Source organism: Phycodurus eques, chromosome 2 (assembly GCF_024500275.1).
Source record: "Phycodurus eques isolate BA_2022a chromosome 2, UOR_Pequ_1.1, whole genome shotgun sequence".
Lineage (NCBI taxonomy): Eukaryota > Metazoa > Chordata > Actinopteri > Syngnathiformes > Syngnathidae > Phycodurus > Phycodurus eques.
In genome coordinates, this window is record NC_084526.1 from 3,328,158 (window position 1) to 3,351,773 (window position 23,616).

Below are 23,616 nucleotides of genomic sequence, written 5' to 3' on the forward strand. Positions count from 1 at the left end.
CCCGCCATCTTCGTGACTGTGTCTAAGTAAATACTCCAGCTCACTAAACTTGGAAGAAAAAAATCCAGGAAGGGAACGGTCCGTTGCACTCGCCTGACCGCTTCAGAATGCACCTCGGTCGGCCGCAAGCATGCGGTATTACCGTACAAACATGAAATGTCAGAGGTTTCATGTTGTATTTTTTGGAATGTTCAATCAATTAAAATATAAGAGAGGTGATCAATTTACCTGACGACCCGGTGAGAACAGTGACATCGGCATCAGTGGTTTTCAAAGTCAGCCATGCAACTGTCTGGACACCACCGATATTTATGTTTACCCTTGTTTTGCCTCGGGATGTTTCCATTTCCTTCTTTTTCACTTTTGTTGCTAACCAGAGTTAAATAATCTGGCCAAGAAACTAAAATAGGTTTATTTGAAAGAAACTGCTGTCTCCCCCCGCGAGGCTCTGTATGTGGCAGGTTGAGTGCGCTGTTTTGCACGAGAAATGATTGACATCTCTTCGGTCATGTCTCCTGTCTCTATGCAGTCCTTGATTGGCTATTCACTATTCACACTTCAACGGCCCTGGTCTTCGCATCGGGGCTTTGGACCTCGGATTCTGACATCTCCCTGTGCGTGGACGTTTCACAATAATGAGTGGCTCACTCCGTCTATAGACATGTTCTAAACATGGGGAAAAGGAATAATAAGAAAGTTAAAAAAAAAAAAAAAAAAAAAAAGACTATTTAACTCAGTGCTTTGACAAAAGAAAATCATGTTAAAAACAACAAATTGAGAGTTCAGTCTATCGCGTTGATATTTTTGGGGAAGCCCGTAGCAGCACAAATGCCATGTTTTGTTTTATTTAACCCATCCATTATACGTGGGAATTGACATATCTGCCCAACATTCCTGCGTAACATTGCTTTTAAAACTTGGGACAGCACTCTCAAAAAAGCTGCTCTGGGAGAGGCCAACACCAATTGTCGCAGTGCGCTGAAATGACCCATTAGGTCATTCAGAAGCGCCATAATTGCTAGATACATACATTCTAATCCTGTTGATTTATATAATGACAACTTTATTTTCAGAACTTCAGTGGGTACAAATGGACATGATATCAGGTCAAAGATCAGGACAAAATACAACTGTACAACATACAACTGTTGACATATAAACACAAAGAAAATTACCTCATTCCGCTTGCCAAGGAAGCTAATTTAAAATTCAAGGCTTCTGTTCTGTTTCTTTCTTGAGCTGTGGTGAAATTGAGGTCTTTTGTGTCAATGTGTCAGTTGTCATGAAGTCCTTCTTTCCAAAGGTTCAGAGAGAACTCGTTTCTCCTTGGACCTCTCAGTCCAATTTTGTGACATCACTTCGTAACTGAAAGAGTGTCTGTCATTTTAAAAGGTGTCTAAAGTGTGTGTGTTTTTATGTATTTAAACAATCCCAAATATACACTGAAACGTAGGTAAAGATTGAACAGGCAAAAGGTTTCTCTCCAGTGTTTAGTCTTGTGTTTTGTTCCAAAGGTAACTCTGTGTGACTCTTCTACCCCAAACTGAGCAGTTAAAAGATTTCTGTCCACTGTCTGGTCTTATGTTGGTTCAAATATGACCTATAAGGGAATCTAGTATAACAAACTGAACAGGCACAAGTTTTTCCGCCCGTGTGTGTGTCATTGTGTGTATTTTTAAAGATCCCTTTCTAGAATAGCGTTTATCACACAATGGACAGGCAAAAGGTTTCTCACCAGTGTGTATTCTTGTGTGTGTTACTAAATGTCCCTTTACGGTAAATCTTTTACCACACACTGAGCAGGAATAGGGTTTCTCACCAGTGTGGGTTCTTGTATGTAATTTTAACTGCCATGGCCGATTAAATCTTTTGCCACAAACTGAGCAGGAAAAAGGTTTCTCTTCAGTGTGTGTGAATTCACACTTCCCTTATGAGTGAATGTTTTATTGCATACTGAGCAGGCAAAAGGTTTCTCTCCGTTGCGCGCTCTTGTGTGTATAATCAAATCTGAGCTTGTCCTGGAACTTTTATTGCTGGCTGACCTGGCAAAAGCTTTCCCTCCAGTGTGTGTTCTTATGTGTCTGTTCAAATATCGGTTCTCAGCGAATCTTTGACCACAAATTGAGCAGGTCAAAGGTTTTTCTCCAGTGTGTGTTCTTGCGTGACTTATTGAACTATGTTTTACAGAGAACCTTTTACCGCAATCTGAACAGCTGAAAGGCTTCTCTCCTCTATGACTTCTCATGTGAACTTTCATATTCCACTTTCAATTAAATGTTTTCCCACAATGCGAGCATTTCAGTGTAATTTGTCATACCACCTTCACGGTGTTCATCATCAGCAGTGTCAGTGTCAGAAGAGTGTGACGTTATGTCATCAAACTCAGATTGTGGCGATAAGACGCTATCTGCTTGTGATCCTCCACAGTGGTCTGCATCGCCTTCAGTTTTCATGTATTGACTTGAACTGCTGCTTGGAAGCTCCGCCCCTCTGTTCTCCTCACTTTTACTGGGATGAAGCAGTGACCACTGACCTTGGTCTTCATTATCTTCACTCTTCATAACAACTCCAGTCAATGGAAACTTGGTGATATCAACCTCCTGTTCTTACTCTTTAATGTTCTGGATCTTCTCCTCCTCTTTAGTATCAGGGGGCTCTTGCTCCTGCTGCTCAGGACAAAGATATTCGTCATTAATGTCTGCAGGAAACGAGAAGAAAACTTCTTTCAAGTCTCCTTTTGTCTTTATTTAGACAGGTAATTGGAAGTGGCACAGCTTGTTCTAGCGCGCAGATTCAGCGGCGCGTATGAAAGGAGATGACGTCGACTGATGCTAGTCGTCACTTTTGACCAAAGCTAGTGGTGCTAGCTTGGCTAATAATAACTACCATTGACTGAGGTCATAAGCAAAACACTGTTTGCAAGATATTCCATTCCCAAAGAGGCCACTAAAAGCACAAATGGCAGGGGAGAAACTCAAACTCAGGCTAATGAGTAAAGGAGATGTTCATGGCACTGTTACAACAACAATAGGACAACTTCAGAGGTTTGTGAAGGTGATTGGCATTGTGGACTCAAACTCGATGCGTTATCAAAGGAGCTTCAGGAGGAAAAAAAAACAAGGCTGCAATACGCACAAATAATTTGTACTATATTTGAAAAAACATTTTTACTTAAGGATTCAAATAAAATGCATTGCACAAAAGTAAAAACAGAATACAAAAGTACCTACATAAATGTTTGAAAACAGTTTTAAAAGGTTAAATGCAACTTTATTGTACTTAAAAGTTAAATACAACTGAACTGTACTTAACAAATACAGTGTACTTACTGTATTATGATCAAATTGAATCCACTGTGACATTATGCAGTTTGACCATTTGTTTCTTCATCCACCACTAGAGGGAGCCCGCATAACGCCAAAGGTCCATCCATACAGTACGTCCACCAATAATTATAGAAACATTTAAACGTGTGTGGTTGGCTAAACCGGAAGTACTGCTGTAGTGTAAATTGGTTTTAAAAAAAAAAAAAAAAAAACTTATCTTATTTAACAATTTGGCAAAGCCTACAATTATTTGCGATACCTTCAACAAAATGGACAAATATACATAAACAACAAATACGAGGATAACCAAAAACAAATTGAAAGCATGACATCGGTCACGAATAGAAAATAAATATAGGAGCACAATTTCAGGGTTTTGAGACTTGCTTTTAGCAACACATACTTAGCTCAAATACAGTACATTTAATTAAAAAATATATATATCGACTTTTTTTTGTTGTTGCCATGACCAGCACGCAGCATCAGACTCATCTGCGAAGCAACTTTTCATGATGCGTTCAAAGGCGACTCGGACAAAAAGCGTGTTATGAGACATTAAAAAGGTGCCTCGGCAACATGCATGCATGACTGTGTTAATTCACTCGTCGTAGACATACCAATAGGACATAGTTGCTTGATGATCAGTTGACATAATGCAGGAACACTGCCCTTATGATTATAGGTTAACTCTTGGGCGTTGCTAGGATTGATCGATTGAGGGGAGTGGCCTTAGGCCCCCCCCCCCCCCCCTTAATAATATATTGTGTGGCTGGTACTACTACTATGTACTACTATGTACACAAAAGCCCTATTTGTCTCAAATATTGTTCACAAATCTGTCAAAATCTGTGTTTGTGAGCACTTCGTCATAGTTGAGCTAATCCATCCACAACACAGGTGTGGCATACACATACCATACAACATTTATATAATCCCAAAATAGGTCATTTTGTATCCCGATAACAATATATATATATATCCAGATTTAATATTTTTCCTTAAAATGACATGGAATGGCAATTTTCTATTAACCTTTCTCTGTTTATTTATTTAAATTTATATATATATATATATATATATATATATATATATAATTTTCATATATATATTAATTATATTGACACAATAATTAATAAAAGACTAACAAAAAGTAACTACAACACAAAAAAACTGGATCAATAAATGCTACTTAATATATCTTTTTTTTTTTTTTTTTTTTTTTTTTTTTTTTTACAAAAATACAAAGTGTTTCAAGTACAGGAAATAAGCCTGACATAATAGCCATTGAAGAAACCTGGCTAAAGCCCCATTTCAACGTTTCTGTTCATCAGCAACGTGCACTGAGGTTCATGGGCCGGTGACGCACCGACAATCACATTTACAAAATTAGGAGCCAAACGGAGTTGCGTATTGGCCATTAAATTGGCAGCCAGATATTAAAAACTGGTAGAGGAAAAAAATATTTATATATAAGCATTCTTTCCACACACATTTCTAGCAGTTTAGGGTGCGCACAATAGCCAAAGCAATTTTTTTTTTCTTATTTGGTAGGCAACTCATTAAATCATTAAGCGGTGTGCAAAATATGAATTTGAAGCAAGGCCTTTGATTTCAAAATCCATTTTTGTGTTCGATTCTGGGTCGTATCAAAGGATGTTTATTGTCTTACCTCACATGTAGATGAAGTCCACGCGCCTCTCCATCTGAACAAAACTCTCCGTTACTTTATTGTAAAAGTCCTCCTTTCGTTCCTTGAGCTTCAAAAGTCTCTTCTTCTCAACCGAGACTATTGCAAGTGCAGAAAGATTTCCTCGATCGGTCCTATTCTGGAAGAATAGTTTGAGTCTTTTCAATGCCGAGGTTGAGCTTTCCACTGACAATGTTGTAGCTGGCACAGTGAGCGCAAGCTGAAGTAATTTGGTAGCCTCCGGTACGGTCTGAATCAAATCCTTTTCTGTCAAAAAGCTGAGAAGCTGCCCGGGAGTTTTGCATTCGTTCCTCACTATATGTGAGCTGTACAGTCCGATGAGATCGGCCTTTAGTCTCACAAAATCAAAGAACCTGGCATAGTTCAACAGGCTCTGCAGTTTGGCGTCCTCAAAATGTCGGGACATTTTTGAAAATTTGGAGCAATCAACTAAGCCGAAGAATGCAAGCTGGTCAAAATGACCAAATCTACTTCGCATTTGAAAAGTGACATTGTCTAGAATGTTATAATATATTTGTTTCCTCTCCTCTCTGACTGAGCGTTTACCTGTTGGACTTTCACTGTCTGCCAGGCCCAGCGTGGCACATTTCTGTTCAAACCGCTCGTAGAAAGTGTGAAACTCAAGGCTCATGTGTTCAAATACTTCCATTGTGTCCTGGATTCGCGCACAACAATGTCCAATGTCCATCACTTTGTTTTCAAGCGCACTTACAAGTGCATCAGTTTCATCACAAATACCCTCGGAGACCATCATTAAAAAGCATGTCGAGGCTTTTGATAGCCACTGATCATATCCAGAAGCCATCATTAGAGTGTCATTATCCCAGCTGTCAGGATTTTCACCCATGATGCGGAATACAGCACGCACATCAGCTTGATACATGCTAATCGCTCGTAACAGTCTGGAATTGGAGCTCCACCGCGTGGGCGCCGCCCTCGGTAAACGCCGCTTCACAACGTCCTGCAGTAAACTGCTGCGCTTCGTGGACTGACTAAAAAATGTCCCAAGTCCCGCCAGGGTTTTAAAGAACGCGCTACACACAGGCATCCATTTTGCTGAATGCAACAACACCAGATTGAGGTTGTGCGCCCAACAGTGGGTCAACATAGCTTCGGGTACCTTTTCTTTGATTTTCTCCTGCACCGGGTTCAGCTCTGATGACATCGCAGCAGCCCCGTCGTAAGACTGAGCGACAAGCTTTTCGACACAGTCGTATTTATCTAACACCCCTAAGACATATTCAGCTATAGCAGGAACTCGTCTGTCATCACTCGCATCATCCAACCCCAAAAGCGCCTCCTTCACTTTACAGGCGACATCACTTTGAGTCACATAGCGCACAATGACCGAAACGTGCGCTTTGTTTGAGACGTCCGTTGTCTCGTCTACTTGTACGGCCACAAAAGGAGCCGCGTTAATCTCCTTTTTAATATCATTTCTGATGACATCAGCTACTGCTTCAATTAAATCACTCTCTATTCTCTTTGACAAGGCAGAAAACAAAGCAGATGTCTCCAAAAGTCTTGCTAATTTTGCATCTTTCTCAGCAAAAGCATGTAAAAGTTCCACGTAGTTGCCGCGATTAGAACAGCTTGCATTTTCATCGTTACTGTGAAATGTCAGATCCTGTTCAGCAAAGAAGCAGGTTACAGCGATAAGATATTTTAAAACCTCTCGATTTTCTTTTACTTTAGCATTGTGGATGCTAGCATTAAGTCTCTGCTGCTCATCCAGAGCCAAATCTATCCTCGTTGTCCCGAACGTTTTCAAAGCAATTTGGCTTTGAATGTGGGAAGTAGATCTTTCGTGTTTGGTGAGGCTTCTTGGTAAGTTTTTCATGTCACAATATCCAATTTTTGTCCACACATTTTCACAGGTGGAGAACAGCAAGCAGGGGAAACAGAAAAGTCGGTTTCTGATAGGGCAGCCACACAGCCAGTCCTTACGGTTGTACCACTCGGCTTGAAACGAGCGGGTTACTTTCGGACCTGTGGTTTGAAGCAGATCTTTAAGCTCTGGCGTCGGTCTACCTTTATGAATTAGATTCCATTTCGATTGGTAGTCCAGTTTTGCGAAATTGGACTTGTTGACACCAGTCAAAGGAGACGTGGGGATTTCAGCCACTTGCTCTTCTTCTTCTAGACAGGGGGCCTGTGGCTCCTCCTTTACTTCTTCTTTAAAGCGAGGGAGCTCCAGGGTCACTTCTTCTTTAACATAGGTGGGATCTGGCTCATCTTCGTCTTTGATGCGGGGGGGCTCTGGCTCCTGCTGTTCCGCCTTGGCACTCCACTCCTGCTGCTCAGGATAGAGATCAGGACTCACAACTGCAGGACACGAGAAGAGAAACACATTGTTTGGTAAAGTCAAACTTTGACCAATCAAGCTTCACGTTGTGACTTCGATGCAATATATTATGTTTATCAGTAACGTATAAAATTTGACATGAACGAGGTTAAAGATTCCAATTTCTGTTCATTTTAAGGCTGCAACTCATGATTATTGTAATAGTCGATTAATCTGTCTTTTTTTTTTATGAATCAACAATCTGCTAAATAAAAACATTTTCCCCATCCCGTTATAAAAAGAAACAGGACATTATTTCAAATTGACAATGCACAAGCATGAATTGATTATGATTCAGTTATTGGTTAACATGTCAGAAAATAGGCCTGAAAGGTAAATAACTTATCTCCGATGCACCACGTGACCATTTGGTGACGACACGACGAACGCTTACAGCGATAGCTAGAACGCAAACAATATACAACAAACAAACAATACAAAACATTTTTTTTAAAAGCACATCACTATATGCATATGTTTAAAGGAGCGTATAAATCTCAGCAGCAGCAACAATCATTTTGTTTTGTTTTTCAAATGTCTGCTATGTCAAACTGTTATTTTAAAGGGAGCATATACAATAGTTTTCTTTAACATCCTTCCCACATACTAACATCAATTCTAATGAATAAAAACACAAATGATTTGCCATCCATGATTCCACTTGGGATGCAGAATTTTGTACAGGTTCTGAATAGTTTCGAGCTTTCCGTATCCTGAACAAATCAGGACGACGGGGGGGGGGGGGGCACAGAAATATTGTGACGAGTAGAAAGTCGTTACTAAACGAGTAAGAGGTAAACAAACCTGCTCTGTGCAACACAACGCGAGGCTTCTTGAAAACAGCTTCCAGGAGTTGAAGCTGTCGCTCCTTCTCCTCTTTTGTTCGACAAAGTTTCTCCTCGTACTCCTCTTCTTTCACGCTATTTTCACACATTTTCACACCATAATCGCCAGACTTTGCACTCAACTTGGTCTTGCTTGTCGGTACATCGAAAACAGACGTGTCTCCGTTAGCGGCTAGCCAGCTAAGGTAAGCTAGCCGGAGAATCTTCAACGTGCACCCGAAGCGAGTTTATGCGGTCACCAAGGTGTTTTACTGCGGTAAAGTGGTGACGTGCGGACTGTGTCGAGGCTTCAGTACGGTCAGTACTAAATCGCGAATAATTGTTTCGTGAGTACAGAAGTAGCGTAGCAGAGGAAGTCAAGCGTGAAAAAAAAAAAAGCATTGCAGCGGAAGTCTTTCTTCCTCGTCGGATAATTCTTAGAGACGGACGTTTCCGCCCTACGGAGCTCAGTTACTGTTCGTAGTCGGACCCTTTTTATAGAGACCAACAGCAAAAAAAGAAGGAACCCACGCGTTCGGTAGTGTACTCTTACAATTCACTGCATTGGTTCGAACTATGTCACACGGATTACGGACACCATGTTGTCTTTATTCGCGACATTTACCTTGCATTAGCCACTTTTGTCGCTATTGTAATATGGACATGATCCCTTGGCAGTTATGTCATGATGTTGTGAAGACTTGTTGCCATGTTTGTATTTTCTAAATTGTTAATAATAATAATAATAAACTTGCATTAGCCTTAATTTTCTTTTGCCATTTTTAAGTGGATTTTGGGCCAGTTTGTGCGGGGGGGGGAAACGACGCCTCTGGGAGGTAATCGAATATTGATTCAACAAAATCTAGCATCATTACTTTAAAGTGATGAATAATTATTTTATTTTGTGTCAAATATATTTTTTTGAAAACGGGAGTGTTCACCAATGCAAGTGCCGCCCCCTTCTGGCGGCCTTGGTAAAAACAAATAAAACAAAAAAATAATATTGATAATAATAATTAGAACATTTTTCTTTTAAAGTTCACTAACTGGCCATGATGATAATCTCAGATTAACATGAAATACATTTACTGAAGAGTTTTTTGTGGAAGATATTCCTTACATAGGGTCTATTTTGTGACTAGTCAATTGCTTTGTCTTGGATTGTAAAAATAAATCAGGCGGCACGGTGGGCGACTGGTTAGAGCGTCAGCCTCACAGTTCTGAGGAGCGGGGTTCAATCCCCGGCCCCGCCTGTGTGGAGTTTGCATGTTCTCCCCGTGCCTGCGTGGGTTTTCTCCGGGCTCTCCGGTTTCTTCCACATCCCAAAAACATGCACGTTAATTGAAAACTCTAAATTGCCCATAGGTGTGAATGTGAGTGCGAATGGTTGTCTGTTTCTATGTGCCGTGCGATTGGCTGGCAACCAGTTCAGAGTGTACCCCGCCACCTGCCCGATGACAGCTGGGATCGGCTCCAGCACGCCCGCGACCCTAGTGAGGAGAAGCAGCTCAGAAAATGGATGGATGGATGGATTGCATTACATATAATAGCACTGGGTGACATTATGGCGCCCTCTGCTGTCACTGTCCAGATGTTCTTTTCTCGGGCTTTGACTCAAGTTCCTCTTCTTTACAGTGCATGCCTCAATCTTTCTAACTGTTCCTCCACCTGCTCCCTGCTTTCACTGCAGATCACAATGTCATCTGCAAACATCATGGTCAACGGGGATTCCAGTCTAACCTCATCTGTCAGCCTATCCATCACCACTGCACACAGGAAGGGGCTCCGTGATGCAGTCCCACCTCCACCTTAAATGTCATAGTCCCAACATTCAAAGTCCCCACATTCAGTTCAAGGCTCTGTGCTTTCCTCTTCTCTTTCTGCCGAAGAACCCGCTTTCCACCTCTTCTTCTTCTTCGACTTCGACCCACAGTAGCTGAATTTCCAACGGCGCCCTGCAGGTTGACGGCGCCGGTGGCGGACGTCGTTAACCTGGGCCACGACCGATCCGGTATGGAATTCTTTGGATGAACGCTCATATTTATTTGGTTAGGTTTAAGCCGGATGTCCTTCCTGAAGCAACAAGCTTGGGGCCGGCCTACAGTTTGCACTGGCTTGTGCCTCCCATAGGGCTGCATTCATTAACTCCCATTATAAATAATATTTTTCAGTACCCTATAAAGCTGATGTGTTATAATGCTTTTGCCAATGTTCCTCAACGTTTCTGATTGTTTTCGTGCAGAAAATAATAATCCATCCATCTTCTGAGCCGCTTCTCCTCACTAGGGTCGCGGGCGTGCTGGAGCCTATCCCAGCTGTCCTCGGGCAGGAGGCGGGGTACACCCTGAACTGGTTGCCAGCCAATCGCAGGGCACATAGAAACAAACAACCATTCGCACTCACAGTCATGCCTACGGGCAATTTAGAGTCTCCAATTAATGCATGTTTTTGGGATGTGGGAGGAAACCGGAGTGCCCGGAGAAAACCCACGCAGGCACGGGGAGAACATGCAAACTCCACACAGGCGGGGCCGGGGATTGAACCCGGGTCCTCAGACCTGTGAGGCTGACGCTCTAACCAGTCGGCCAACGTGCCGCCAGAAAATAATAATAATAAATAAAAAAAAAATGCATGTAATTAAACTTTTCACCCACTAAGTGGCACCAGAGACCGCGACATAATTTTCATGCCCCGGCCCCTGCAAAACCTTTTTTATTTTTTTATTTTTATTTTATTTAGAAACAAAACATCCAAATGCAATCGCCAGGGGTGTGCGCGTGCACGTGCACATGACGTTTTTTGTGTTACAGCTGAAAAGTTTTATTTCACAATACTTACAAAGTCTTAGTATGCAGATAAGTATATTTTGTGTGCAGATATGAGTATATTTTGTGCATTTTTTCAAAACTGTTTGTATTGTTCCTCTTTCATTGGTCGAGAGGTCCTGTTTTAATTGAGGTATTGATTGAACAAAGAGGTGAACATCTCCCCATCTTTGCTTGTGAATGACTGAGCAATTCAGGGAAGCTCCTTTTCTACCCAATCATGGCACCCACCTGTTCCCAATGAGCCTGTTCACCTGTGGGATGTTCCAAACAGGTGTTGGATGAGCATTCCTCAACTTTCTCAGTCTTTTTTTGCCACCTGTCCCAGCTTTGTTGGAACGTGTTGCAGCCATAAAATTCTAAGTTAATGAATATTTGCTAAAAACAATCAAGTTGATCAGTTTGAACATTAAATATCTTGTCTTTGTTGTCTATTCAATGAAATATAGGCTGAACATGATTTGCAAATCATTGTATTCTGTTTTTATTTATGTTTAACACAACGTCCCAACTTTATTGGAATTGGGGTTATACTGTAAATGAGACTACTATCAGGATGAAAAGAAAATTAATCTGGACATCAACTGCATACAAGTTGGATTTGTGGGCAATTACTACGAAATGACTTAATTATTTTTCTTTAAATCCATTTACGTCATTAATATTGACATAAAAAAAGAGAGTAGAAAAAAAACTAAAAAAAGAAAACCTCCCTTAATTGCATACCGTCATGTCACATCCTGTAAAAGTATTATACACATCTTTCACGGCACTGTATTAACAGTGGAGTGAGGACAGAGGAGGTTTCAAATCAAGAAATGAGATTTATTTTTAAGTAGAACAACTGAGAGCAGGATGAGCGTGCTGCGGTAGAGTGTAATAAAATCTATTCAGCCTCCGGGCCTAACCCACTAAAAGTACAGCACGCGAGGGCGGGCACTGTTAATTAACTCATTAATTCTTAAAATAGATTTAACAATATGTGCCGTTTTCCTTTCTCAATAAGAAAGTGAAATATTTGTGCAGACTGAGCAATAGTCCGACTGTATTGCTGCTGATGACACTTCAGAAAAAGACTGTAATAACATGTCTACAAAACATTATGAAATAAACTCTCCTTTTCACACACACACAAACAATTATAAATGTAAATGTTTGCATGTATGTGTGATACATATGAATCACACACACAGTCATTGATTTCCTCACCAAAGCGTGACTCAGAGTGAATCTTCGTCCACCCTGGAGCTCCACCCCTGCTGCCCAGGAAGATCTGATCTCCCAATCCTGAACTAACGTTGCAGATTGAACAAGCAAAAGTAAGTTAGTCAATTTTATTGATATCACACTTCTTAGAGTGAGGACTGAGAAAGTGCTTCACGTGGTTAAAATGAAGTCATACATATGTAAAACACGCACTCAACATTTTATCTCTTGCAGTTAATAGAAAAAAATCAAAAGAAGACCATAAAATAAAAACTAATAAGGTTTCTCTCTCGTGTGTATACTTGCGTGCCTTGCCAAGTGTCCCTTGTCAAGGAATCTTTTCCCACAAACTGAACAGCTGAAAGGTTTCTCACCTGTGTGAATCATCATGTGTCTTTTCAGATTTTTCTTGGTACTTATAGTTTTGTCACATTGAGAACATTTCACACGTTTGTTGTCAGGCTGACATGTCATATCGCTTTTAGATTGTTCTTGATCAGCTTCACTCTTCACAATGACAACAGTCAAGGGTAACTTGGTGATAGAAGTTTCTTGCTCTTCTTTAATGTGGAGGTGCTCTGTCGCCTCATCTTTCTCTTTAATGTGGGAGAACTCTCCTTTTTCCTCTTTAATGTGGGGATGCTCTTGTTCCTGCCGCTCAAGACAAACCTCTTCCAATCCTGAATTAAAGTTGCAAACTGAACCAGTAAGAGGTTTCCCTCCAGTGTGTATTCTTGTGTGTCTGTTCAAACCTCCTTTCTCAATAAATCTTTTACCGCAAACAGAGCACACATAAGGTTTCTCCCCAGTGTGTGTTCTTACGTGTATTATTAAGTAGCTCTTTCCAGGGAATGTTTTACCACAAAATGAGCAGGTGAAAGGTTTCTCCCCCGTGTGTGTTCTTGTGTGTCTTACTAATGTTGCCTTTATAGCAAAGCTTTTACCACAAATTGAGCACGAAAATGTTTTCTCCATAGTGTGTGTTCTTGTGTGTATGATCAAAAATGCTTTCCGTCCGAATCTTTTCCCACAATCTGAGCAGCTGAAGGGTTTCTCCCCAGTATGGACCATCATGTGTCTTCTTAGACTTGTTTTGGAACCATATGTTTTGTCACATTGAGAACATTTCCAGTGATTGTTGTCAATTTGAGATGTCACATCGCCTTTACTGTGTTCATCATCACCTTCGCTATTTACAGGGATACCAGTCAACGGCAACTTGATGGTGTCATCTTCCTTATCTTCCTCTTCAATGTAATGGGGCTCTGGTTCAGGCTGTTCCACTGTGGAACGCAACTCTTGTTGCTCAGGATGGATATTTGCCAATGCAAAACTACAGTTGATGGAAGATCCGCTAAAAAGATTATCTGCAGTGTGTTTTTTGGTGTGCCTCCCTAAGCTGCTCTTGACAGAGAAGCCTTTACCACAAACTGAGCAGGAAAAAGGTTTCTTCCCTGTGTGCCTGTGTATGTGTGTTTTTAAATGTGTCTCCAAAGAAAATTTTGTACCACAAATTGAGCATGCAAAAGGTTTCTCCCCAGTGTGTGTGCTTGCATGTGTCGCCAAATTTCGCTTATCAGTGAATCTTTTGCCGCAAACTGAGCAGGCAAAACGTTTCTCTCCAGTGTGTGTTCTTGTGTGAGCTTTTAAACTACTCTTTTCAGTTACTCTAAGACCACACACTGAGCAGGAAAAGGGTTTATCTCCAGTATGCGTTCTTGTGTGTCTAATTACATGTCCCTTTTCAGAGAATCTTTTACCACAAACGGAGCAGACAAAAGGTTTCTCTCCAGTGTGTGTTCTCAAATGTCTTTGCAATGCGTAGTTAGTGAAAAAGGTTTTGTCACACTGAGAACATTTCAAAGGTTTGTTGTCAGTGTAACATGTCCTACCACCTCTGGAGTGTTCATTATCATCAGTGTCGGGAGAGTGTGACATTATGTCATCACTATCTGATAGTGGAGCCAAGAGGCTGTCTGCTTGTGATCCTCCACTGTGGTCTTGATTTGAGCTGCTGCTTGGATGCGCCGCCACTCTGTTCTCCTGACTTTGACTGTGATGACGCTGTGACGTCTGACCTTGGTCTTCATAATCTTCGCTCTTCAAAGGCACAATGCTCAATGGCAACTTGGTGATATCCTCCTCCTCCTCTTTAATACGAGGGCAGTCGGGCTCCAGCTTCTCAGGATGAAAATATTTTTCACCGACGTCTGAAAAAGACAAGAAGGTAAACAACAAAGCTGGGTAGAGTAGCCAAATATTGTACTCGGGTACTGTTACTTTAGAATGTACAACTCAAGTATAAAGTATTCATACAAATAATTACTTGAGTAAGAGTAAGTATTCAGTGAAAAGATAATGGTCAACAACTGAGTAACTTCTGATTTATTATTTTATTTTCTAACTAGAGCATGAAAATCAAATAGACAAAAAATATTAGGGATAAACTGATAACACTCATTTTAGACAGGGTAGAAGATATGCCTTTATTTATTCCAAATTGGGGAAATTCTAATTGTTGGCAGCAGCAGTGCATACATTACGGCATAAAAAGGCGACAAACGTCGCAATTGTTCGACAAAACAGACACGCCCCGAAAGCAGCGCCAAGCGAAAGAGAAGAAAACAGTCAGTGATGACAAGAAGAGTCTTCAGAACTGATAAATATAAGAACATCTTGGCTCCAGTTGCACAAAATCCTTGAAATTGCCACAAATGCATTATGACGAGACCTACGTGAGGTAGGTCTCGTCATGTTTACTTGATGAGGTCTCGTCATGTTTACTTCCGGTAACGCCTTGTGTTTGTGTGACGTCCAGTTTTTCATGGACGCATTCCTTCTGCGGTAGAAGGCGCATTTGTTTTTGTACTTTGAACGACTACACTGACAGATGGGATGTTATAAAAAAAATTAAATTGGGCATCTTGCCCTGCTGTGTGAACGTTAGCCTTAGAGGAGAAAACAAGACAGTGGATTCAAACTGTTAGCAGTGGGAAATAATTTTGTACAAGTGTGATACATATTTAGAATGGTCATCTTGTTCCATCTGCCTTGCCTGCCTTTCCCACGATGCACTAGCTAATCATATCGCCTGGAACACCGGTGGGACTCCTAATAACGAGCCCTGGGCAGAAATATTAGAATTACGGCCAGAAATATTAGGATTTGGGTTGTGAATGTGGATCAGTGCACATTCTCGTTGTATTGACCAGTCTCTTGACATTATAATAAAACATCGTGGGACGTGGGTTAAACATGAATATTGTACACCCAAAAAAAAAGAAAATACGTTATAGTTAACAAGTGAGCTAAAGAAGTGTAGGCCTACAAACCTGCTCTGTGTAACACAACTCGAGGCTGCTTGAAAACAGCGTCCGGGAGTTGATCTTGTCGCTCGTTCTCTTCAGTTGTTCCACAAATTTCCACCTCGTACTCTTCTTTCACACGTCTTGCGCACATTTCCACACGATAATCGCAAAAACTTTACAGCCACACTTGAGCGCTGCTTTGCGACGCGTTGATCACAAACGCGTCTCTGGTAGCAGCGATCAAGCTAAACTAAGCTAGTTTTGAGAAGCTTTGTTTATCCGGACATGAAGCTTAATTTTTGACATTTTACTCCATTTAAATTTCAAGAAGCTCTATTTAGTAAGTGCGTTCGTTCTTGCACGGAATTGAGCTGCAACAGATGTATGCCATTAATATATATTAATATATGCTTAACTCTTCTTCTTCGTTCTTCTTCGTTCTTCTTCTTCTTCGTTCTTCTTCTTCTTCTGACGGTCGTTCGCAGCCAAGGTGCGTGACCCTGTCTTGAAATAGACAAGGAGTTATGGAATCATATCTTTTATAATAGCCTAATACATTATACATGCAATTTGAAATGCATTTAAAAATAATTACAAATAATAAAAATCAAATTGTAGACTTTCCAGCCCAATAGGTGGCGGTAATGCTCTTTAAACTCGGGAGGTGATAGTGCGCGTCAAAATAGCATTTAATTTGTCCAAGTGGCTCTGCCGTACTTTTCCCTACTTCCGTGTACGTGTTCGCGTTACCACGCGCTAAATAATTGTTCCCCAATTACTACTTAACGTACTAAAACCTTTCGACACATCACGTCCGATTGCTACTTTACTGGAGTAAAACTTCATTAAGTACATCTTTTTCCCCGGATAAATTCTTCTCGGCGTACGTTGAAGCTTCCCGAGCTCATCTAGCTTCGTTTCTTTTGCTTGTTGCTAACAAAAGACGCATTTGTTATCAAGTGTGTGTGTAAAGTGTTGTGATTATCGCGTAGAGATGTGTGCAACAAGCGTGAAAGAAGAAGAGTACGAGGAGGAACTTTGTGGAACAAAAGAGGAGAACGACACACAAGGTCAAGTACCGGAGACGCTTTTCAAGAAGCCCCAATATGTGTTACACAGTGCAGGTTTGTTCACCAATTACTCTGTGTTTAGTAGCTACCTTCCATTTCTCACCAAATTAGTGTGCTTATTTCTTAAAGGGATCCTCATTCGGGAAGTCAACCAATTTACTCGTTGACATCAGTGTTCCCTGTTAAATTGAATCCAAATCCCATTCATCCATTCCAGCCCCCCCCCCCCCCCCCCCCCCCACAAAAAAAAACACAATAGCGCTGCATTATAAAATATAATTATAAAAACATAACAAAAGAGAGTGACAACAAATACAACGGTTTTATAAAGTGTAATTAAGATGAAAGACACGCACACACATTTGTGTGTTGGTGTACCTTCAATGGCAAGTGAGGGACTTCATGTTCCTTGCCAGTGTTTTAATTTTGGATTTGTGTGTTTGTCCCGCTAAAGAAACTACTAAAAGTGCCTTGCTGACTGTAGTTGTCTGTTTTTTCTCTCCCTACTTTACTCGAGAGACAGGCTATCTGAAGCCCGCTTGTAATTCAAATTTTTGCTCGCAACGCGAAGAAAAAACATTGACCTAGCGACTCCAAAAACATTTGTTTGGGACTTTTAAATCAAGGTACCACTCTTCATTATTTTTAATTAGAATCACTGGCATATTTTTACATAAATAATTATATTTACACCAGATAATCTGCACTGTGTGGATTTGACGATCAATCATTTATGTGGATCCCTGAGAAATGAATCAAGGTTGATGTCTGTAATTTTAATTTTTTCTTCTGGTACTGTGAATAACAAATCAATTATTTTTAATCATGCAAATGGCTGATTTTGTAATTCCAATTTCTGGACGACTCAAACACCTTTGAAAGGAACATAAATGTAATTCCCGAACCCCATTAGTAGGCATGTTCTTGATAAACATTTATAAACAATACTGCACCACATCAGAGTCACAACATAAGACTTGACTTTTCCATACCATGTGTGTTTTGTCTCCACAATTGTCTCCTGCAGACATCAGTGAGGAAGATTGTTATACTGACCATCAGGAGCTGGAGCGCGCCCACCTTAAAGAGGAAGAGGAGCCGGCGACGCCTTACATTAAAAAGGAAGAGGAGGAGGCTGATATCACTGAGTTTCCATTGACTGTCATTGTGAAGAGTGAAGACGAAGATGATGAAGAAGAAGGTGATGGAGGATCCCAAGCAGACAGCGACTTAGCTCCACTGTACGATAATGACGACATAACATCACACTCCCCTGACACTGACGAGAATGATGACGATGAACACTCTAAAGGTGATGTGATAGGTCACAGTGACAACAAACGCGTCAGATGTTCTCAGTGTGACAATACTTTTTTCAACAAGTCATCACTGAAAAGACACATGAGAACACACACTGGAGAGAAGCCTTTTGCCTGCTCAGTCTGCGGTCTTAGAGTAACTCAAAAAAGTATTTTAACCACTCACATGAGAACACACACTGGAGAAAAACCTTTTGCCTGCTCCGTTTGCGGCAAAAGATTCTATGTCAAGGGACAATTAAGAACACACACTAGAATACACACTGGGGAGAAACCGTTTGCCTGTTTGGTGTGTGGTAAAACATTCTCTTTGAAGACAAGTATAATAACGCACACAAGAACGCACACTGGAGAGAAACCTTTTGTCTGCTCAGTCTGCAATTTTAGTTTCAGTGCTTATTCAGGATTGTTTAAACACATGAAAACACATAGTGGGGAGAAGGAATTCCCCTGCTCAGTTTGTGGTAAAAGATTCGCTCGAAGCTGCAGTCTGACAACTCACTCAAGAATACACACTGGTGAGAAACCATTTCATTGCAGCGTGTGTGAGAAAAGATTCTCTCGTAAGGATCAAGTTAAGAGACACAAGTGTGTTGGCGAGAAGACCAGCAGTCATTAACAAAATAAGATGTGAAAGTATAAACGTGATCCTGAATCAAATATAAGTCATCAAACTGTGATTGTGATCAGCATCTATAATTGTAGGAGCCGGAATGCAGTCAAGCAAAATTTTTGGTGTTTTCTTTGGATAAGCCATTTGAGGTCTGTGGTGATGGTTGTGTTATTGCATCTTACATACATTCATCATGGGCATGAATATCATATGAATGTTGGTCTTTTAGTGCATCCAATCGGAGGACCAGATCTTGATCTACTGGGCTCAACAAAGAAGACATCCTCAACAGATTCACAAAGTGGCTGCAATTTGATAAGTGTTGTTTGCATGTTTTTGTGTATATGCAACAGGTGACGCTGCCTTGTAACGTCTTCTGTCATTTGTAATAAAATCTGGAATTCATCATTGCAAAGCAGTACATTTCTAAACAAAAAAAGAAAATAGCTGATGTTGTGCTGCTGTATAAAACTGGGATAGATACCACTTCACAAATTACAGGGGAAAAAATTGTAAATAACAGATGAGCGAAATTTCTACACAATCATAAATTACTATCTGATACTAAATATGGATACACACTAAACAGTTTGGACATCACTGCTGTCTTATCTTTTTTTAAGCAACACAAATGCTTATCCGGAAGAAAAGTGACGCTTCAGAGGTTTTTGGGAGGATTGATGTTGATTTTTTAAGCTTTTATTTCTTCCTCATTTTAATTTTTTCAAACTTCTTTCTCCGTTTAGTCTGTAAGTGCTGAGATAATGAACAGAAAATGAACATTACAAAAGTATAATGTCGATTGGCTGGCTAACAATAGAAAGATACCATAGTTTTTCAAATGAACACTGTCAGAGAATAGACTGCAGATGTTCCACTTGTGCCTTGACTTACAAGTGCCCCCCCCCCCCTCCCCATATTACAAGTAATTTTCCAAGTTACAAGCTGTTTCTTGGTTTTGCTCTGTATTGTAGGCCACAATTTTTGTTACAAGCGAGCTTCCGATAGACTGCCAGTCAAGTAAGGGAAAAAAAAAAAGAATAAAGAAGGAACAGTTAAGGTACTGCAATGCTCTCTCCTGTAGGCAAAGAAGAGCCACAGTCGAAGTTGCACTTTCAGCCATTTATTGAAAGGGACAGTCAAACACACAACAACAGGGACTGGTTTCATCAAAAGACATATTTTGACAGACTGACATAGAAACAAACAAAATAAAAACAAATGATGGAATATACAACTCACCATTAACCTCTCAATGTTTGCTTTCATGTTTTTAATAGAGAAAATAGCACTGTATTGTCTAAAAATAATAATATAACAAGCATGTAAAGATGTAAACTGGGTTTCTAATGTTTAATTCCTATACATACTATAGTATTCATGTGGTGGACATGTGCCTTTAGTGAGTGACTACAGGAGCTGAAGTCAGTTAGGCTACGCGTGAGCGACGCTCCAGAGACTCTCAATAGGGTTGAGGTCAGGAGATTTTTTTCCCTCCCTGTATACAAGTAACAGCCACAGCCTTCAGATCAAGATCTAGTCCTGTGATAGGACACACTAAAAGACCAGTGTTACTAAGACATACATGTCCATGATGGGTGTGAATGTGAACTTCTGACTACACTTGTAATAACCCAAGTATCATGTAATGTTGTGACAAAGATATAGACACTGAAACCTTCTCTTTCTGGGCTAGGATAAAATACTGCGCCACGTAGAGGAGTATTTTGGGATATGAGATGGATGGATGCTAGATAGCTATATAGCTAGATAGATAGATAGATAGATAGATAGATAGATAGATAGATAGATAGATAGATAGATAGATAGATAGATAGATAGATAGATAGATAGATAGATCGATCGATAGATAGATGTGGGTAATGATCACAATGCTTAAATATTATTAGATCCTCAATACTATTGATGTTTGACTACTTTTTTTTAAAATTCAGGATCCCATATACACTTTTACAGCTAGCTTACCACAAGCGATCAACATTTACTGTATGTGGGCGAGAAAGTCATAGTTACAAGTTTACAATTTAAAGTCCTGGAGCTTCACTGACCACTGCTCTTTTCACCAGCACACTTGTGCTTCTTAAGCTGATCCTTACGTGAGAATCTTTTATCACACACACTGCAACTGAATGGTTTCTCACCAGTGTGTGTTCTTGTGTGTTTAACCAACTTTGAACGTTCACTGAAACTTGAGGTGCATAATGAGCAGGCAAAAGGTTTCTCTCCAGTGTGTGTTCTTTTGTGCACTGTTAAATATCGCTTCTCAGAGAATCTTTTATCACAAACTGAGCAGGCAAAAGGTCTTTCTCCAGTGTGTATTCTCATGTGATTTGTTAAACTAAACTTTTGAGTTAATCTAACACCGCACACTGAGCAGGAAAAAGGTTTGTCTCCTGTGTGTGTTCTTGTGTGACTTATTAAACTTTCTTTTAAAGAGAACATTTTACCACAAACTAAACAAGCAAAAGGTTTCTCTCCAGTATGTGTTCTTGAGTGTCTTGTCAAATTGCGACTTCGAACAAATCTTTTACCACACATTGAGCAGGAAAAGGGTTTCTCCCCAGTGTGTGTTCTCATGTGTAGAACCAATCCTGAGCGGTCACTGAACGCAAAGGTGCAGACTGAGCAGGCAAAAGGTTTCTCTCCAGTGTGTGTTCTTGCATGCCTTATTAAACTTGCCTTTCGAGAGTATCTTTGCCCACACACTGAACAGGTAAAAGGTTTCTCTCCACTGTGAGTTCTTGCGTGTGTGTTCAAATGTTCCCTCCGAGCAAATCTTTTACTACAATCTGAGCAGCTGAAAGTTTTCTCCCCTGTGTGGGTAATCATGTGATTTTTCAAAACATACTTGGAGACAAAAGTTTTGTCACAGTGAGAACATTTCCAGCGTTTGTTGACACTGTGACATGTCATATCACCATTAGAATGTTCATCATGAGTGTCTGAAGCGTGTGACATTATGTCTTCACAATCTGATAGTGGAGCTAAGAGGTTGTCCGCTTGGGATCCTCCACAGTGGTCTCCATCACTTTCTTCATCATCATCTTCACTCTTCACAATGACAGTCAAAGGAAACTTGGTGATATCAGCCTCCTCCTCTTCCTCTTTAATGTAAGGCTCTGAGTTCTCTTCCTCTTCAATGTAAGGTGGCTCTGGCTCCTCTTCCTCCTTAATATGAGGGGGGCCTGGCTCCTGCTGCTCAGGGTGAAGATATTCTTCACTGACATCTGCAGGATACAGGATGACAAACACACAAGGTTTGGCAAAGTCAGGTTTATTGTGACTGATGTTTTGTATTACAGCAATCCCCCGCTATTCGACCAATTCCTGCTGCAAACATCAAATGCAGACATTTTTTTTCATTCTGATTGAAACCATTGCGATTAAAGCTCTCAGGTCAACTGTTTTCTGTGTGACGTAATCTATTCCGATTGCATGTGCCATTACATTTAACCAGAGCAGCTGTTTTACAGACGTGCAACATGCACAGATGTTTATTTATCAAGATAAAGGTCAGTTGTCTACTTCACACAGTAGATGCGATTGTTTTTGCACTTTTATTAAAGTAAAAGCTTGATAATAATGCGCTTCTACTGGAAGCTGGCATTTTCCAGCAGTTCTGTACTTTTTTGACGATTCGGTCTGTTCTGGTTTCACTGAAACCCAATGAAATTCCATTGGTTTCGGCAGGTTTATTCTAAGGTGTTTATATGGAGTATTTTTATAAGGGTTTGTCTTCCAACCCAATGTTAATCAGAATATTAGGTGCCATGTAAACCAGGCTATTGAACCTTCCGCATGAACACATACCCCATGCTCATGCCAAGATGGTTTGCATATTGAAAATAATACGGAAATGAACTAGCTTTTGTTCGCAAACCTGAGCTTCCAATGTTATATCTTCCATGTTTGGCTTTTATTTGGAGCACAATTTTAAAATGCATGACTGCAACTGATGCTTCACTTTCCTCACAACCACGGCAACAATTTTGTTCCGTCTTACTGAATCAAGTCTGCACATGCGCAGTGAGAAGACGGACTAGTCCATTGCATAAGAAGAGGGAGCAGTTGCGTTTATCTGCGGTTTTATGTGCTCAACAGAGCACATAATATGAAATAACAAGTATTACAAACCTCCTCGAGCCAGTTAGTGAGCGCAAAGTCCAAATATCCCCAAAAGAGCGTGGCTCCTCGCTGCCGCACTTCGCGCCTCGCCATGTTTTTGAACCGGAAATGATGTGGAAATCGTTATTGGATACAAAACGAAAATAGATATAAAGGAAAGACCAGAGAACTGCAATTTAAAAGAACGTCACTGTTTATTTTGTTACGCTTCTTTTTTAAATGGCGTACAGTAGGCGAGGCTCTGCGAGACGAATGATAAAAAGAAGTGAACAAACCTGCTCTGTCTTGGGGCTTCTTGAAAACAGCATCTAGTAGATGACGTTGTCGCCCATTCTCCTCATTTGCTCCACAAATTTTCTCCCCGTTCTCTTCTTTCAGACGTTTGGCACACATTCTCACCCGATGATAACAACCTCTTGACTCTCACGACTGATCTCTGTTTAGCGATACGTTGAGAAGAAACGCCTCTCTTCGTTAGCGGCTAGCAAGCTAAGACAAACGAAGATAGCATGAGAAGCTTCACGAGCGTGCACCCAGACCAGTTTATCCGGACACAGAGACTTATGTAATGATGTTTTAATTAGGTAAAGTAGTGATGGACGTACTGTGTCGAAGAGGCTTCAGTATGTTCAGCAGCTGTAATTCAGGAAGAATTATTTAGTGACGCTCGTACACAGAAATCGATATGAAAACAAAGTTGTACGGCAACACCACTTGGACAAACTTCGTGGAAAAAGTCAAGAACGAAAACCATCGAGAAGTTGGATCGCACGAGAGTATGAAACGTCATTTGGAGAATACAAGACAAAACGCGTCTCCAAAGCCACGCGGACGACGACAAGGATTTACGGAGCCAAGTCGTTAGCCGGTTACGTGACGTCACTTTCCCATAACCAATCACGCTTGAATACGCGCTCAGATTACTTC

General features: G+C 40.6%; 4 protein-coding genes across 8 annotated transcripts; 1 reads left to right on the plus strand and 3 right to left on the minus strand.

Moving 5' to 3' along the window:
* Window positions 1-938: 938 nt before the first annotated feature.
* Window positions 939-8,573, minus strand: LOC133417317 (zinc finger MYM-type protein 1-like). Its single transcript, XM_061704998.1, has 3 exons — window positions 8,183-8,573; window positions 4,996-7,359; window positions 939-2,666 (listed from the first exon to the last, which is right to left on the minus strand). Exons 1-2 carry the CDS (start codon window positions 8,310-8,312, stop codon window positions 4,997-4,999), a joined length of 2,493 nt encoding a protein of 830 aa, XP_061560982.1. The 5' UTR covers window positions 8,313-8,573; the 3' UTR covers window positions 939-2,666; window position 4,996.
* Window positions 8,574-12,430: 3,857 nt separating this feature from the next.
* Window positions 12,431-15,963, minus strand: LOC133417416 (oocyte zinc finger protein XlCOF6-like). The gene is made up of 2 exons (XM_061705175.1): window positions 15,566-15,963; window positions 12,431-14,443 (listed from the first exon to the last, which is right to left on the minus strand). The coding sequence occupies exons 1-2, from the start codon at window positions 15,690-15,692 to the stop codon at window positions 12,507-12,509; spliced, it is 2,064 nt and encodes a 687-aa protein (XP_061561159.1). The 5' UTR covers window positions 15,693-15,963; the 3' UTR covers window positions 12,431-12,506.
* A 319-nt stretch (window positions 15,964-16,282) lies between these two features.
* LOC133418171 (gastrula zinc finger protein XlCGF52.1-like) lies at window positions 16,283-19,209 on the plus strand. 4 transcript variants are annotated; one of them, XR_009770425.1, is made up of 3 exons: window positions 16,283-16,665; window positions 17,639-18,692; window positions 18,773-19,209. XR_009770425.1 is itself a non-coding variant. In XM_061706617.1 (3 exons), the coding sequence occupies exons 1-3, from the start codon at window positions 16,536-16,538 to the stop codon at window positions 18,898-18,900; spliced, it is 543 nt and encodes a 180-aa protein (XP_061562601.1). In that variant the 5' UTR covers window positions 16,283-16,535; the 3' UTR covers window positions 18,901-19,209. The 4 variants fall into 4 exon arrangements, 3 of the variants coding, with proteins under 3 accessions (XP_061562601.1, XP_061562610.1, XP_061562590.1); XM_061706617.1 differs by having other exon boundaries at window positions 17,639-17,923; XM_061706626.1 differs by having other exon boundaries at window positions 17,639-17,812.
* A 449-nt stretch (window positions 19,210-19,658) lies between these two features.
* On the minus strand, window positions 19,659-23,479 carry LOC133417889 (oocyte zinc finger protein XlCOF6.1-like). 2 transcript variants are annotated; one of them, XM_061706110.1, is made up of 3 exons: window positions 23,295-23,479; window positions 22,965-23,125; window positions 19,659-21,791 (listed from the first exon to the last, which is right to left on the minus strand). In XM_061706110.1, exons 2-3 carry the CDS (start codon window positions 23,080-23,082, stop codon window positions 20,605-20,607), a joined length of 1,305 nt encoding a protein of 434 aa, XP_061562094.1. In that variant the 5' UTR covers window positions 23,083-23,125; window positions 23,295-23,479; the 3' UTR covers window positions 19,659-20,604. The 2 variants fall into 2 exon arrangements, with proteins under 2 accessions (XP_061562094.1, XP_061562085.1); XM_061706101.1 differs by having other exon boundaries at window positions 22,965-23,178.
* Window positions 23,480-23,616: the final 137 nt, after the last annotated feature.